This window comes from Sciurus vulgaris (assembly GCF_902686455.1).
Source record: "Sciurus vulgaris genome assembly, chromosome: 1".
Taxonomy (NCBI): domain Eukaryota; kingdom Metazoa; phylum Chordata; class Mammalia; order Rodentia; family Sciuridae; genus Sciurus; species Sciurus vulgaris.
The window spans coordinates 38,054,164-38,070,049 of NC_136461.1; the positions used below are offsets into that span (position 1 = coordinate 38,054,164).

Consider the following 15,886-nt stretch of genomic DNA (forward strand, 5'->3'; position numbering starts at 1 on the left):
GCTTAGCTGATGAAACCTGGGACATCTCTCTGCCTAGTCTTCCTACATTGGATTGCATGCTTCTTTAATGTGGAGAAAGAGGAAGAGGAATAATAAAAAGTTCTAATTTTTAATTAGAACTTCCAGTGTGCCTAGCACTGTGCTTTAAATGCACTATCTCACAAAATCCTCATGACCCTTTAATATTCCCATTTACAGACAAGAAAAATGAAGCTCAGGGATGCCCTGACATTTACCCAAGGTCATACAGTAGAACTTGAAATCCCACCTGACTGACCCCAAAGTCCATGTTCTCAACCACAGAACTGCACTCCCTCCAAAGCCCTAGCCTTCCCTTGCCACTGCAGGGAGCTGACCTGTTGAACACTCTCCGCCCAATGTAGTGCCTCAGGCACACCTGGCCATGCTCTGGGAGGAGCGTAGGACAAGAGGGAGGAGCGGGGCTAACACGCACACACCTGGATCCCTGCTTCCCGGGGGCCACAGAATCAAGGCAGATTCTTCAGCTTCTCTGAGGGACTGCACCCCCAAAGGGAGATGTGGAACTCACAGAGATCAGAGGGCATGAGAGAGAGGCAGGGACATGATTGCCTCCATCTGACGCATCCAGTGGTTGGATCAGTTCCTGTGGGGTCTGACTTTCCTTACCGCCCTAGAATCCTGACCCACCCACCTCCCTCCCTCCCTTCCTCCCTTCCTTTTCTCTCTCCTTACTTCATTTTATCCTTTCCTCCTTCCCTTATCCTCTCTCCCAAAACCTTTCTTCCTATACTAAAACTAGTTTGAGTAGATTTGTACCATTTGCAAGAAGAAAAACCTCGACAAAACCCCTCCCTGGAGTTGTAAGGATTAAACATGTGTGTGTGTTGCTTGGGTCAGCAAGCAAAATTCTTAGAGTGGCGTTTCCCAACGTGTGTTTTATAAACCTGATGTGGGTGGCCGGGTGTGAGGACCATGACGCCCCTGAGAAACACTGGTACCATATTCTCTTCGGGTTCCCTATGTTTACTAGTGCACTGAAAATTCTGAAAACTCTTTATTGTAAAAGGACTTTTAACTGCATTTAACTCAGCATTTCCCAAACTTATTTGAACTCTGAGTTCTTTTTTCCCCTTTAATGCTTTCCCAGGTCCCCCCGGACCCTGGAAATACTGCTGAAGAAAGCAGTGTGGCTCTGGGAGGGGCTGGCCTAGGAGACCTCTAGGGCACCTTGAAGCTCTCAATTCTGACTCTTTGTTATTATTTTTCATACTCTCCAAAGCTGTAGTAGTGAATTCTCATGATTGATACGCTCTCTGTTGGTATTCAGAGCTGTTTTAGCAACAGGATTAATGCCTGTGGTTAGAGATTTTCTCCAACTCTCATAATGAGAAAAAATCACATATTCTCACTAGGAGAATGTTGGGGATTGAAACTTCACTAAGAAACCATTTCTGAGGGTTGGAGTCCTTTTATCCTAAAGCCCCAAAATTACAAAATATAGACCTTGAAGATGTGTAGAAAACATTGAGTGGCCACCCCACTGCCCATCTGAAGGCCTAAAAGGGGAGGCATTTGGGCCAAGGTCACAGACCTCTTTTACAGCAAATCCTTCCCTGAACAGCAGATGATGACATAAATAAGTGTGTGGAGTGGTGATAGTGACCTCTCTCTGACCACTGTCGCTCTTGTAATTAAACAGAAATGTTAACATAAATCAAATGCTCTTTCCACCACCATTATCACTAACAGGGCAAGCTGTCTAGGGAAGGTGGGAAGGAAGGTGCTGCTCACAGGCCCGCAACAAGCCTCAAACCTGCAGATGCTAATGAGCCATCACTCCAGCCAATTAAGAAAGGCAGCAAAATCGTCTTTAATGAAGGCTTCATGCATCCCCTGGGCTCTCTCTAACTCATACCCAAGGGTGCCAGGCAGCCCCTCTGGATGCAATTTCCATGGCTTTGGAAAGTAGTAAACTAACTCTGTAAATGGGCCTGGTTGGCTGTCAAGAGATCTGGTTCTGATCTGAGTTCAATCAAGGACCTTGAAAAGGTCCCATTTCATCTCTAGGTCTCAGTTTCTTCATCAGTAAAGTCATCCCTTTCATTCACTTACATTCATTAAATATTTTTTGAGCATCTACTATCAGCTTGTAGACCCTGCTGGTAGACATGGAAAAGACAGAGACCACTGAGGTTCAGCCCCTCAATGACTTCTGGTGACTTCAAGTCCAGCAGGGCTTGTGCAGTAGGATGACTTATTAGATAACCAGGCCTGAGGGAAGGGAGTGGCCAACTCTTCTGGGGTTGGGGATGATTTCTAGAAGAGGCACTTGAGCTGAGTTGCAAAGAGCATTCATGAGATGAAGGACAAGGAGGTGCTGGGTAGAGGGCTGCCTGTATAAGGGTAAGAGGGAAGGGGCAGCAGAGTCTGAATTCTGGGCTTTGAGGGCAAGGAGGATACGGCACATACAGACTCCAGGTCATGCAAAGCCTTGCGTGTAAAGCTGAGGAGTTTGGACATATCTTCAAAGCTGTGGACCTAATCAGCTATAGAGTTGTGTGATTTGGGTAGTGAAGATAGATATTCACTGATTCGCTGGTTTTGTGACTTTGGGTGAGGCTTCAACTGTGCAATAGTGTAGCATCTTGATCTATGTCAAAGGATGCAATGTTCTTTGGCAGATGATCCCCTGGGCAGTAGAATTTTAGGCTATAAATTATGGTGCTCAGACAGGAGAAAGAACAGGCAATGTGGGACAGCCTGAGTGAAGTGGGGCCAGTTGGTCTGCCCATGTCAGAGGGAAATGCTGCTCACGTGATCTGGGAAGACATTCTTCCGCATTACTGATCTCCAAGTAGAAGCATAGCAATGACGCAGTGATCACTACAACCACCATATAAGGCTCTGCAAGGCACATTCTTCCTGACCGTTTCTTTTCATGTCCTGCCAGGTGATTATTGTCTCCATCATGCAATAGAAACTGAGCATCAGAGAGGGAAAGTGAGTCCCCAAAGGTTACACAGGAAGTAGGTGTTAAAACCTATCCTAATTCTCCTGATGCCTGACCTAGTGAGCTGTTCAGAAAGACCCAACAAGTGACCTCAGATGACTGTGTGAAATAGCCAAGGCTCATTTAGCTACATTCCCAATAACCAAGGTGAAACTTCCTCTAAGTAACTAACTCGTGGGTAGTTTGAAAATTCTTTCTCAAAAGTGCACCCTCTACTTCCTCTTGCTGCCATACCCCATCCTGAGACTACCTGCTTCCAGGCATCCTCCCCATTCCCTCACCTGTAATTGCCCAGGTAGACTCCATCAGGGTTGAGCATTGGTGCAATCTTGAAGACCAGGTGTTCTCGTAGGACACGGGCAATAGGGTGCTGGCTTACAAGGAAGTCGATGATCCCTAGGGAAAAAGAAGTGTCTGGGTTAACCTCAAAGTTCTTCAAGAAGGAGGGAGCACATTTTTCTTGGGCCTGTGTTGTTATTAGCTACTATGGAGCTGTGGTTTTGGACTAGATGCTGTCCAGTGAATTTTACAAATATATCTCTTTTTCCAAGAGATACGTAGCTCAAGATGTAACACTGAAGCCCAGGGACGGGATAGAGAGAGAGCATTTCCTGCCTCAGAACACAAGCAGGGCTTCAAGAAAAGATGGCATTGGAGCTGTGCCTTGGAGGCCTGAAAAACCTCTGGAATGTGTCCTGACTGCTGTGACCAGAGGGGCCTCTCTAAAGTGTGAATCTGATCTGTTGCTCCTTTCCTTCTGATGATGGCCTCCATCTATGTACAGGAGAAGGTGTGAGAGGATCAACGGCTCTGAGCTCTTGCCCTCCTCTCATCTCGTTTCCTGAAACGTGAGATGTGAAAAATGGACAAAATGTTACTCTGGCCTCCCATGAAATTAGTGTAATGCCAGAGTGATAGGAGAGTGAAAAGCCCTCTCCAAAAGCAGAGGGGGGTCCCATTTCCTGCTGGAGAGTGCAGGAAAGCCCAGGGGGAGAAGGGAGCCTTTGAACTGGGCCCTGAAAGGTAGGTTTGATGGGCAGGAGAAAGGCAGCAGGGTAACTAAGAACAATCCAAGGGCCCAGTGGCAGGCACTTAGCTCTTGGAATGATAAATTGCTCCAGAGCACATTCCAAAGCTGCTGTGACCAGTGAGGGACATCTCAGGCTTTTCATTCTGCCAGGCCCAGCATCCCGCAGCAGCCGAGGCCCGGTTCATTTACTTCTCTGCCGACGCAGCAGTGGACCAGATGCCCTGATTTATTTGTTGGTCCTCATATTAAAGTTACAGTTTGCCAGTAAACAGGCAGGGTAATGATGCCAGGCACCCTTGTTAGGGGCTAATAATTGCTTAATCTGTCCACTAATTGACCCCGGCTCCCAGGGCAGCGCTCCATCAAGAAGCCAGGCTGCACTCAGGGCCTGGCAGCACTGCCTCAGAGAATGGGCTTCTGGAAATGGAGTGGCTCGTTGTGATCCATCCTCCTTCACAGATGAGCAGATTAATTGAGCTGCCAATTAGGCAGCTAATAAAAGAATGAGAGAAAACAAAGCCAGACCAGAGACTGAAGCCGCCCAGAACTTCCTCTCCCAGGTGGACATGGGGCAAGGAGAGGGCAGGTTTTAGATTCAGCTATGGCTTGGGTCAGACACAGTTTAACAGGAATCATTCCCACTGATCAGAAGATCCTTTTATTTTTTGATTTAATTTTTTTTTTTTTTTTTTGTTTTGTTTTGTTTTAGAGGAGGGTATAAAGAGAAAGGAGTTTGAAGAGGAATGTAGGAGAAAGTTAAAGTGGAGAGAAAATGCCCACCCTGGCTGTGGATCAAAAGCATTGCGGGGACCAAGGAAGTCAAGGGACCCAAGAAGCAGAAAGACTTGGGTTCTCATATTCAAATGTTAACTGTTTATTATCCAGAACAGTCGCTGAAAACAGTTTTCTGAACAGAAGGCTGCTGATACCTCTTCTGTAAGTTTGCTGTGTGACTGGGAGAGAGCTCCCGTGCCTCGGCTGCCTGCCAGCACCTGAAGAACGCATTGTGCTACAGTCCTCTCAGAGCAGAGGCGGGGAGCAGTGGAAGCAGGCGTCCTGGTCTGTGGAGTGTACTAACTATGCAAATGGGGAAGAGGACTCTGAGTTGGAGATGCCAGCAAACCAGGAGAGGACCTGGACTCTAGTTTTCACTAAGTTGCTGGGTGATTGGTAGAAAGTCTCTGAACTGTTCTCTTTAAAATTAAGAAAAAGAACTAAATAATTCCCAAGGATGCATCCCACACTGACATTCTATGATCCCATCTATTTTATACCTCCCCCAAAAGAGAGGAAGCCTCCTCCTGTAAAGTGAGTGAGAACAATCTCCTGCTGCTGGGAGACTCCATTAGACCCCTTGATATGAGTTTTGTTTTGTCTGTGAACAAGTTTACCATGTCCTTTCCTTTGAGCAGATTTAATCAGGAACATGGAAGATAGCAGGACAGTAGGAAGGCTGGGAGAAGAGGGAAAAGTGATAAAAGGTCTGTAATCGAAGCTCAGTGGCAGAGATCCTTGCCTGGAGCCAATCTACTGCTGGCAGGATGTCCTGCACCATTGTTATTTCTCCCAGAGTGCTTGGTTCAGGGATGGCACACAGGAGGTGCTTAATAATGCCTATTGATGGATCATTCTCAGGAACTCATTCAACCTTGACCAAGTGTGAGATTAGTTGAACTAATAATCACTCATTCTACAAACACTGCCAGGCAGGGCAAATACTGGACATTCTAAGGTGAATAAGATGCTCCTGCCATTGAAGGTGCACAGGGAGAAGGCAGCTCCCCACCTACTGGCCCAGGCCCTGATGGGAACAGCACAGAACTCTGAGAATAAGGAAAGCCCCACCCAGCCTGGGGGTCAAGAAGGGCTCCTGGAGAACAGATTTAAAGGAAGAGTAGAGTGAGCCACATGGAAATGCGTCAGGAAGACATTCTAGGCAGGGAAATTCTTATAGCCAGACTTAGTGGTGGTGAGAAAGAAGACAACCTATTTGGTAAAAGACAACTTTTCAATTCCAGGGGCCTAGCAGAATGGTTTAAAGGGCAGACTCTGAAACTGAACTCTCCAGGGTTTGACTCCTATCTTAGGAGTCTTATTCTCTGTGTGGCCTTATCTTCTGAGTCCCTAAAGTTCCTTACCAAGTAAAAGGGAGAGGATAAGAATCACTGTGAGGACTGACATATGCATAGTAAGTGTGCAGATGTGTTGTTTTAATTGCTGCTCTTACTCTCAGTTTGCTTGAAGGGAGAAGAAGTGTAAGGGAGGAGGAGAAGTGAACAGGAGTTCAACTAAAAACACACAAAAAGCTTTGAAGAGCGATTGCAAGGTTTGAAGTCAGGAAGGTGCAGAATCAGATCTGTGCTCTGGAGAACATCCTCTACTTCAGGTTGCTTAAAAGGAAGGAATAATGGAAGGCAGGGTAAAGATAGCACAAGGCGGAGGTAGGGGAAGACATAGCAGAGCCGGTAAATGTAAACAAGCTTGCAGTCAGAACCAGGGTCTGTCGTGGTGGTGATCTGCTGGGTGCATGACTAAGACCCAGAAAATCATGCGAATATAGCAGGTGAAGGTACCACCATCAAGGTCATTAAAACTCTGCCAAAATCATAGAAAGTTGGGGGAAATGACTGACCCCCTGGCAGAATGGGGCCTCAAAGTGGAAACTGAGTTCAGAAAAAGAAAAGTCACATTTCCTGTTTGGGGGATTGAGCCTTGCATCTCTTGTTCATGTCCATGAGCTACAGGATAGTAGGGATGGGTCTACTGTCTTTGCTGCCGTATTCTTAGTGCCTAGTTCAGTGTCTGCCATAGGGCAAGTGCTCAATAGATACGTGTGAAATGGATGAATAAAGTTAGACCCATAATGACTATGCATATGCATTAGTTGGATTGACTTGCAATGCACTTGGCTCTATTTTACAGGCAGAGAAACAAAGTCAGGGTGTGATATAATTAGCTAAGTGCCTAATAGGGGTCTAGAGGGTTTCCGACCAGGACCAGTTGGGCTGGCTCAAAGCAGTGCTCATTCCATTAAGGTAAGATGGGAATAACCAGGAGACTATTTCCATGTGATTTGCAGAGTGATTTGCATATGCCTGCACGATTTTCCCTCTAGAGAGTTCTGTGCAAGATTTATTGTTTCAATTCTCAGCTTAGAGGCAGCACACTAGGGTGGGAAGAGCCCAGGCTTGAAGCAAGATGGCCGAGGTCTCTGCAGGGCCCACAGTATGGTTTGCAGAACAGCAGCCTCCCTAGGCTCTCCCCTGACTAGCGCAGGCCCCTGAAGCCCTCTGCCAAGCCCAGTGGCCTCAAATTATGGAATCTGGTCCTGAAAAGCCTGAGGTTCACAGAGTGTAAGTCTTCACCCTCCTCCCCAGCTCTGCCCACCTCACAGATGAAGAGACACAAGTCTAGGAGAATGAAAGGCCCCATCATACCCCTCCAGGGATCAAGCTTCACACTTATCCTGTGTGGCTGTTTCAGCCAATGAGAGAAAGAGAGAGAGAGGAGGAATAGATAAGAAATAGAGGTGGAAGGAAAGCAGAATGGGGGAGGGGCAAAGGTCACCATTTCACTGATGGTCAGGAGGTACTTGGTCCCTGATGGCTGATGTCACCTGTGGTTGCCAGAGCACGGTGTGTACTTTTGTGTGTGTTTGTGTGTATGTGAGCGATGTATATTCCCTCTCCTCTCTCCTCCTCTTACCCCCACACAGTAACCCTGAGGAGTGAACACCCTAAGAGAGGCCAGCTTTTCTTCTCCACATGGACTCTAGGCCCTGGTGGGTGCCTTGGACGGAAGCCCAGGGCTCCGGTTGTGAGGCAGGTACCTGGATATAGTCCCCACTCCAGCACTAACTTACGAGGTGACATTCAGAATTCCTTGGCTTTTCTGGAGCTGCCTGGGGACTGGTGAGATTAGTGTGGAAGCACAGAGAGGCGAAGAGCGTCAGCACCACTTGGAGCCCTTGCGTGCCTGGCACGGCCCCGGCACTGACTCATCTCACCCCACAGAAGCTGCTTGAGCAAAATGGTGCTGCCCTGATCTTCAGGTGAGGAAAAAGAGGCTCTGTGAGTCCAAGATTGGCTGAAAGTGCCCCAGCTGGCAGGTGGACGTGGTAGGACTCAACTCAGGCCTGTCCTACCCTAAAACCTCAGCTACCACCACTGCCCCGACACTCTCCAGAGCAACACATGCTTTGCCCTCAGCAGCATTTCATAAATGTTGGTCTCATTAGTTCCGTAGTAAGGGTCTGAAGAGGACAAAATGCTCTGCGGATGGAAACTTTCAATGAGAGCTTTCCCAACAACTCCAATAAGCTTCAGCGAGGGAGCAACTGCTCAGCCAGGAGTCAAGACACTGAGGTTTGAGCCCAGTTCTGGCCCAGCTTTTAACCTGTAAGAAGAGCCTCCGAGTGAGGAGGGTCCGGCGAGAAGCTGTCCCAGGGGCAGCAGGAACAGAGTAGAGCAGAGAATCCTGGAGTCACTCACCAGGGTTGGGTTCACAGTGAGGGTTGGAGGAACCAAGCATGAAGTGCCTCCCAGAGAAGCTGGCACCTGCAAAGTGCCCCATTAGTGCCACTTCTTCCTGCTGCTGCTGACATTTAGTGCTTACTGTAGTCCAGCCACTGTCCTAAATGTTTTGTGAACATTAATTCCTTTATTCTTATAACAACCCTATGAGATAGGAGTCCTTTTATTTTCCTCTGAAGATAAGGGAACAGGACAGTGAGGTTCTGTTCCTTCCCCAAGGTCACACTATAATAAGTGGAGGCTTGGGGATCAATCCCAGGCAGTCTAGTCTCTGAGTGACCTCATGTGCCCTGCCACTGGGCAACTCAGGAACTCCTTTGACCTCTCATGCTGCCACTAGAGAATGAGGATAGCTTGTCCTTATAGAGGACATGAGTGAGGTTTGGGGAGGCAGAGGGCTGACCTACACTCAGCAGTTGCACCACCAAACAGAGTTTTAAGGAAATGCAGCCTCAGCCACCCTTAATGCCATCCCTTCCAGAGCTCTGTGACAACATGACTTCACTCTAGTCCCAGCAGCAGGTGTATCAGCAGCTCGGCAGTGAGAATTGTGGTCCCAGCCAGATGGGGACCAACAGGCCTCACATGCCTGCTTCCTGCTCAAGGTCACTGAGCCAGTTAATGGGGAAGAGCTAAGAGAACCAAAGCTACCTCAATCCTCATCCCTAGGCCTCAGACCCACCTGCCATCCCCAGAACCAGGTGGGCTGGGGTGGGGGCCACACTGAGGGCTCTGTCTGTGGAGGAAACCTCCAGCTGGGCTGTCCCCCCGGTGACTGAAAGACACAATGTAGGCAGAAAAGTGGGGTAATGATGCCTGTCTTAGGCTCCCTGAGGACAGACAAATTGTGTGTCTCAGGGACAAATACAGAGGCAGTCAGGTGAGACGGATTCCAGAGCCACTGTCTGAATAAGCTGTGTGGTGACCTGGGGTAAGCCATCTCACTGCCCTCAGCCTCTACAGCCCTTCTGTAAAATGTGCATCATTTGTTGTACAGTCATCAGAACTCTGTGATCTTCCAGGTCTAAACCTTGACCTTCCAGCATTTTCCAACCCCAAGCGGAACAAGGGAGCAGGCCCAGGCTGGGGAGCTGGCCAGGCCAGGTTCAAAACCCCTCTTCAGTTTACTGGCTATGTGAACTTAGTTTGAGCAACCCAGAGCCAATGCGGCCTTTGTTCCTCACACCAGCCCCATAAGATGAACAAGACAATCCCATTTTACAGATGTAGAAAGTGACAGCTAGAGAGCCAGTCCCTAGACCTAAAATAGTTTATGGTTTAATGAGAGAAAACAAGTGGAAATTAATTATGTAGCAAATCAGGGCAGTAAAGATCTTTATTGATAATGGTCATCTTTAGATCCACGATGAAGGCAGGGAGCCAGAGGAAGTGGGCTGGGGAGGCCCACAGCGGGGGTACTTGGAAAGCCTTGGGAAATGGGCAGTACTTGCCCCATAGCAAGAAGTGGCACAGGTTCTCCTGGGCAGAGGGACAGCCGGTGCAAATGCTTGTGATGGAGAGAAGACTTCCCATTCAGGGGTAAATCTGTAATGGGGCTGACTGTGTGGTGCTGAGGGATGATGAGGCTGAAGCCAGAGAAGCTGGCAAGAGCCAGACCATGCTGGACTCTGAATGCCACGCTAAGGAGTCTGGAATTTACTTTGAGAAGGTAGTTGGCAGGCACTGAAAGTTTCTGACAAGGAGTTAACACTTATTTAAAAACCTACAGGACTGAATGTATCAACTCAGGACCAAAGATAGCTTTTCAGGAAACAGAATTATCAGAGAGCACTGAGATGTACTCAATTTCTCTATACCCCTGTCCTCATCTGTGAAATGGGATTGTGACCTTGCCTTCTGTATACCACCCACAGAAGAGGTGAGCACAGGGATTTGGGCTCCCATGGATGAAGGTATCGATGATGAGGTCGGTGTCTTTTTTTTTTTTTTTTCAAACAAGGACAAAACAGTTATATCCAATCAGCTGGGGGAATGATGTACCCGCTGCCAAGTTTAGTAACTGACAGATGGTTGCAAGTAAAGGGGTAGGTGAACCCAGGAGGAACCTGGAAAAGGTTATTGCAAGGACAGTACTGGGATGGAAAAAGGCAGAAGTGAGAAAGCTAAGGAGTCAGCTGTAGGAATGGGAGCCCAGCCACGGGCCCAACAAGCTGCTGGGCTGTGGGCAAGTCACTTCCTCTTCCTGAAACACAGTTCCCTCAGCTGAAAAAGAGAGGGAGGCAATCATGCCTAATCATGGCACTGTTAGAATATGAACTGGGAAAATAAAACTCATATTTATTTGCGTAAAGCTTGATAGTTTGCAAAGCAGATTACCTGCCTCATCTTCTCAGATTCCCCTGGGGAAGGAGGTGGCATCTGTCGAGTGCCTGCTGTGAGCCAGGCACAGGACTGGGTGTTGTATTTACATTCATCTCATGCCAGCCTCCTAACAGCCTTCCTAGAGAGCACTGCTATCTTGATTTTACATTTGAGGAAACTGAAGTCACATCACAAGGAGGTGGCACAGCGGTATTTGACCTCAGGGTTGTATGATCCCAAATCTCTAGATGCTTCCAGGGCATCATGCTGTCTCCCTCAAGTTATCTAAACTTTGTAGGCTTTTAAACATTCCTTCATGGTCTTTTTGAGGTTGAAGGGAGATAAATAAATCCTATGAACTTGTTTTCTCATGTGTAAAAGTATCATGAATTACCATAATCAAAATAGATTTAATTAATAAAAACTGATTAATTACTTAAAATACGCAAAGTGCTGACTAGCACTTGGCACATGTATAATATATATTTTTACATGTAATATACACTAGAGAGTGTAAGAAAGTTTCAGCAAGAATGTGGGATGGTAGGGACTTGTACTTTGCTGGTGGCAGTATAAAGTTGCAAGTTGTTATGGTTTGGATCTGGAATACTCCCCCAAACTCATGTGTTTGGCAATGTGGCAATGTTCAGAGGTGAAAAGATTAGATTAGGAGAGCTATTAATCCATTTGATGGATTAATAATTTGCACTACTGGGTGGTGGCTGCAGGTAGGTGGGGCTGAAGGAAGTAGGCCACTGGGGATATGCCCTTGGGGACTATATCTTATCCTTGGCTCTCCTCCTCTTCTCTCTCTCTCTCTCTCTCTCTCTCTCTCTCTCTCTCTCTCTCTCTCTCTCTCCCTCCCTCCCTCCCTCCCTCCCTCCCTCCCTCTCTCTCTTTCTCTGACTCCTCACCACAATAAGCTGAGCAGCTGTCTGAGCAGCTTTCCTCTTCTGTGCCCTTCTTCCATGATGTTCTGCCTCATTTTAGGCCCAGAGAAATGTAGTCTGCTGACCATGGACTGAAACCTCTGAAACCCTGAGCCAAAATAAACTTTTCCTCCTCTAAGTTGTTCTTGTAATGTCTTTTGTTTACAGGGGTGAGAGCTGACTAACATATACACTTTGAAGAGAAATTTGGAAATATCTAGTAAGGCGAAAGATGCATGTACTTCATGACCCAGAAATTACATTCCCATATTATACATCTTAAAAAAGAATTTGCACCAGGTGCATAAGGTATCATGTATAATAATGTAACAGCATTATTTGTAAGAAAATAATACTGAAAACAATTTAATTATTCATTATCAGAAAAACAGATAAGTAAGTTAAACTATAGATAGTCACGGAATACAACACTGTGGTGAAAAGCGAGTGAACTAGAGTTAACTCCCCAACTTGGATACTGAGTTTTTGGAAAACAAGTCTGAATGCATCCAGAATGACAGCATTTGATAAAGTTCAAAAAGACACAATACTAAAAAAATGCATGTTTGGTTTAGGAATATTTACATACATAGTAAAACTATCAAGAAAGATAAAAAAATGAAGAACACAAAATTAGAGTTGATGTTATCTGTGGGAGGGGAAAGTAGGAAGGGAACAAAGGACTTTAAAGAAATAGACAATGCTCTGCTTCTTGAACTGATGAGTGCCTGGCACTTATTATGTTATTGTTCATATTTATGTAATAGATTTTCATTGTTGACTATAGTTGACTAATGAAATGTATATTTTAAATGGATTAAATATTTAGTAATAAATTTAAAATGCAATTGTGAAGAAAAGTACTTGATCAGAATATCTTGTTTACCTTTGGTTGTGTGATGGCAAGCATACTTCCTTTCCCATGGTGGGTATTTCAGAAGTTGTTTGTTAAGTGAATGGTGGATGAATGGGTGAAGAGATAATTCTGTCTTTACCTTCCCATTTCATAGCCCTTCTACCAACATACACACTGAGCTGGGGATAGACTTCTTGCTATTGCAAACCGCTGGAGGCAAGAAGAGCTAGGGGATTTTGGTGACTCTGTCTGGCTCAGCCTCCACATAGGGCATATGAGAATTTCATTCAGTTCTATCTATTCATTTATTCATCCATCCATTCATCGATTCATCCATGGGTGCATCAGGTCAATAAGCATTTATTAAAACAAAGCCAAGTAAGGTTCAGCAAGAGGTTTCAGAGCAACCTTTTTCAACAAGTGAATTTCCATAGTGACTCCGCATGTGACTAAACTGTCCCAAAGATCATTACAGTGCCCCATCTAGATGTGGGAAGCAGGCACAGGACACCGTGAGATTCTCAGCTCACCTTGGCACACAAATGAAGAGGGTGTTTCCCCCGGGTGGACTCGTCCTGTGATGAAAACCACCTTCTGCTCTGCCCCTTCCCGGAGATTGTCTGTAAAATAAAATGGAAGAAGGTCTCTAAGGAGGGCAAGGAAAGCTGAGACTAAGGACTGGTGTGTGGGAGGGAGGCAGATGAGGAGTGGGTCAGATGCTTTACATCAATCTCTCAAGTCATTGGGTTAGAACTATTAAGGCCCAGCTATTGCTGACTAAGTAAATTATGTCTCTAGCTACCCACTATTAAAAGACTACATTTCCTTTTTATGTAACTTTGCATATTATGATAATATGTAATAGTTACAATTATCTGAGGAAGCCATATGAGTGAAGTTGAGTCCCAGAGTCAATGATTGTGTTGTATATCTTTCTGAGTTTCGGTGTTCTATCAATTAAGATGACAATATCTACTTTATATTGTGATTTAAAAAACTATACATTGTATGATAGTCAGCAAACATCTAGTAGATGATGGTGTAAAAATGCTATTCATGTTAGTAATAGTAGCAGCTGCTTTTTGATTAGCCCCTTTTGCAACAGATACATTGAATACATATTTATAATCCTTACAACAACATGATATTGAGACAACTATTTTTTAAAACAGATACTGAGACTCAGAGAAGTAATATACTTTTTTAAGGTCACCCTGTTCCTGGTAGAAGCTGAGATTAGAACCCAAGTTGTTGTCTGGTCTTGATGAAGTAACAGGGATGAGATTTCTTTTTCACCTTAAATAACCAGAAAATTAAACAAAATATGCTAAATGATTATCTTTAAATATTGGACAAAAGTCAATGTGAGATAATTCATGGGAGAAGGGAAACAAATGAGGCATGATAGCCCTGGCATTCTGCCTGATGGTCCAGCACAGACCAAAGAGTAGGGATGGTGTCCTGAGCGGAGCAGGAAAGTGCCACTGAAGTTCAAGTTCAGCAGGTGGCAATTGTGGGAAACTCTGAATTCCAGAGAGAAGGGAGAACTGTAGTAAAAGAGTTCCAGATATCTGTAAAGGTGTCTCCTTGAGTCTTTGTTAGATCCTATGATGTGCATGCATAGGGTAAATCTTCATTCTCTACTGTGAATTTTGAACATTCTCCAAAGGCCCTTGTTCTAAAGGCTTGGTCCCCAGCCATGACACATTTGGGAAGTGATGGAACCTTTAGGAGATAGGGCCTAGTGGAAGAAATCAGGTTACTAGGAGAATGGGACTCCAACCTCTTCCTTTCTGCCTTTGCCTCCCAGTTGCCATGAAGTGCACAGGCTCCCACCATGACATACTGTCCTGCCACAGGCCCAAACGTAAGTGTCATAAACTGAAACCTGTGATCCCATGAACCAAAATAAACTTTTCTTCCTTATGAGTTCTTTATCTCAGATGTTTTTGTTAAAGTGATGAAAAAAATGACCAGGGAGCTGTGAACTGCACAGTTTTCCCAGGTCACACAGAACTAGAAATTATTTGAATTCCCTCCAACAACATAAATGCTAGTTGATCATTCAGGGAGAATGAGAATGTGGATTAGTGGTGGAGATAAACAACTCTAGACACCTTCTAACAAAGTTTTAAGAGATGTTAAAAAAAATCAAACTGAACAAAAGAAACTTAATCCCTTGTTCTACAAAGCCTAACTCTCTTTAAAGGAACACAACAAAATCCAGACACTCAATATTGTATAATTTACAATATCCAGGATCTAATAAAAATTATTAGACATGTGGAAAAGGAGGAAAATATGACCCCAACTCTGAATCCAAGCTTTCTGCCACTACCAAATGCTACCTGTGTAATAATGTTCAGCTATTGTGCAAAGATGCTATTAGATAAAAACAACAGCCAAGAGTGGCATGCCTAGAAAAGAAGGAGCAGGGGAAGTGTGCTCAGCATAGGTAGAAAAAAAAAAAAAAAAACTGGCACAGAGCGGAGCAGTGACCTGAAGGAGATTAAGGAGGAAACACTGAGTAAAATTGGATTAAAGGCCCCATCTATGTTAGAGGATGATTTAAAGGGAGAGGTATAGAAATAATTAACAGGATTTCTCTTTTTAAAATGCTGGTGATACGTCATTTTCAATATGCTCCATCATCCCCATAGAAGCACAAATGTCAGAGACTAAAGTAAATAATATTAACTCCATTAAATTGCTCTAAAGGCCTACTATTTGTTTGGTCCACTGAGGGGACCAGTAGGGGATGGGGGTCACTGCCACCCCTGAAAGACAGCGAGAAATATAATGGAAACAAAATGCATGAGAACTCATCCTGTGCTGATCACTTCGCAGGGCACATTAAAGAACAAAGAGGGAGGGAGACAAAGGCATACCCGTCCTAAAGAAGTTTATAGCTTAAAAGAGGAATTGAGAATCTGAACATTTCCAGGACCGAATAAGCTCCAGAAGGGAGAAGATATAACTTCCATGGATGTATCCCTAATGTCCCTCCCAGGATTTTGCACAGAGTAGGTGCTAGAAACTGATTGTTCAATGAATAAATTAATATGCATCGCATAGATCATGGTTTAGAAAGTTAGATACTTAATTATCTCATTTAACCTTCTTCATGCTCTTATGAGGTAAACAGTGCTAACCCCATTTACAGGTTAGGACACTCTGAGACTCAGAGAAGGAAGGGACATGCCCAAGGTCATATAGCCAGCAGTC

General features: G+C 45.2%; 1 protein-coding gene across 4 annotated transcripts in view; it reads right to left on the bottom strand.

Moving 5' to 3' along the window:
- The window catches only part of AGBL4 (AGBL carboxypeptidase 4), a 1,452,665-nt gene that overhangs the window by 121,061 nt on the left and 1,315,718 nt on the right, over window positions 1-15,886 (bottom strand). For all 4 annotated transcript variants that reach the window (XM_079154653.1, XM_079154652.1, XM_079154651.1 and 1 more), the window contains 2 exons: window positions 13,192-13,281; window positions 3,274-3,388 (listed from right to left, as the gene is read on the bottom strand). In XM_079154653.1, the coding sequence (XP_079010779.1) occupies window positions 3,274-3,388; window positions 13,192-13,281 (205 nt within the window). The remainder of the gene's footprint in view (window positions 1-3,273; window positions 3,389-13,191; window positions 13,282-15,886) is intronic.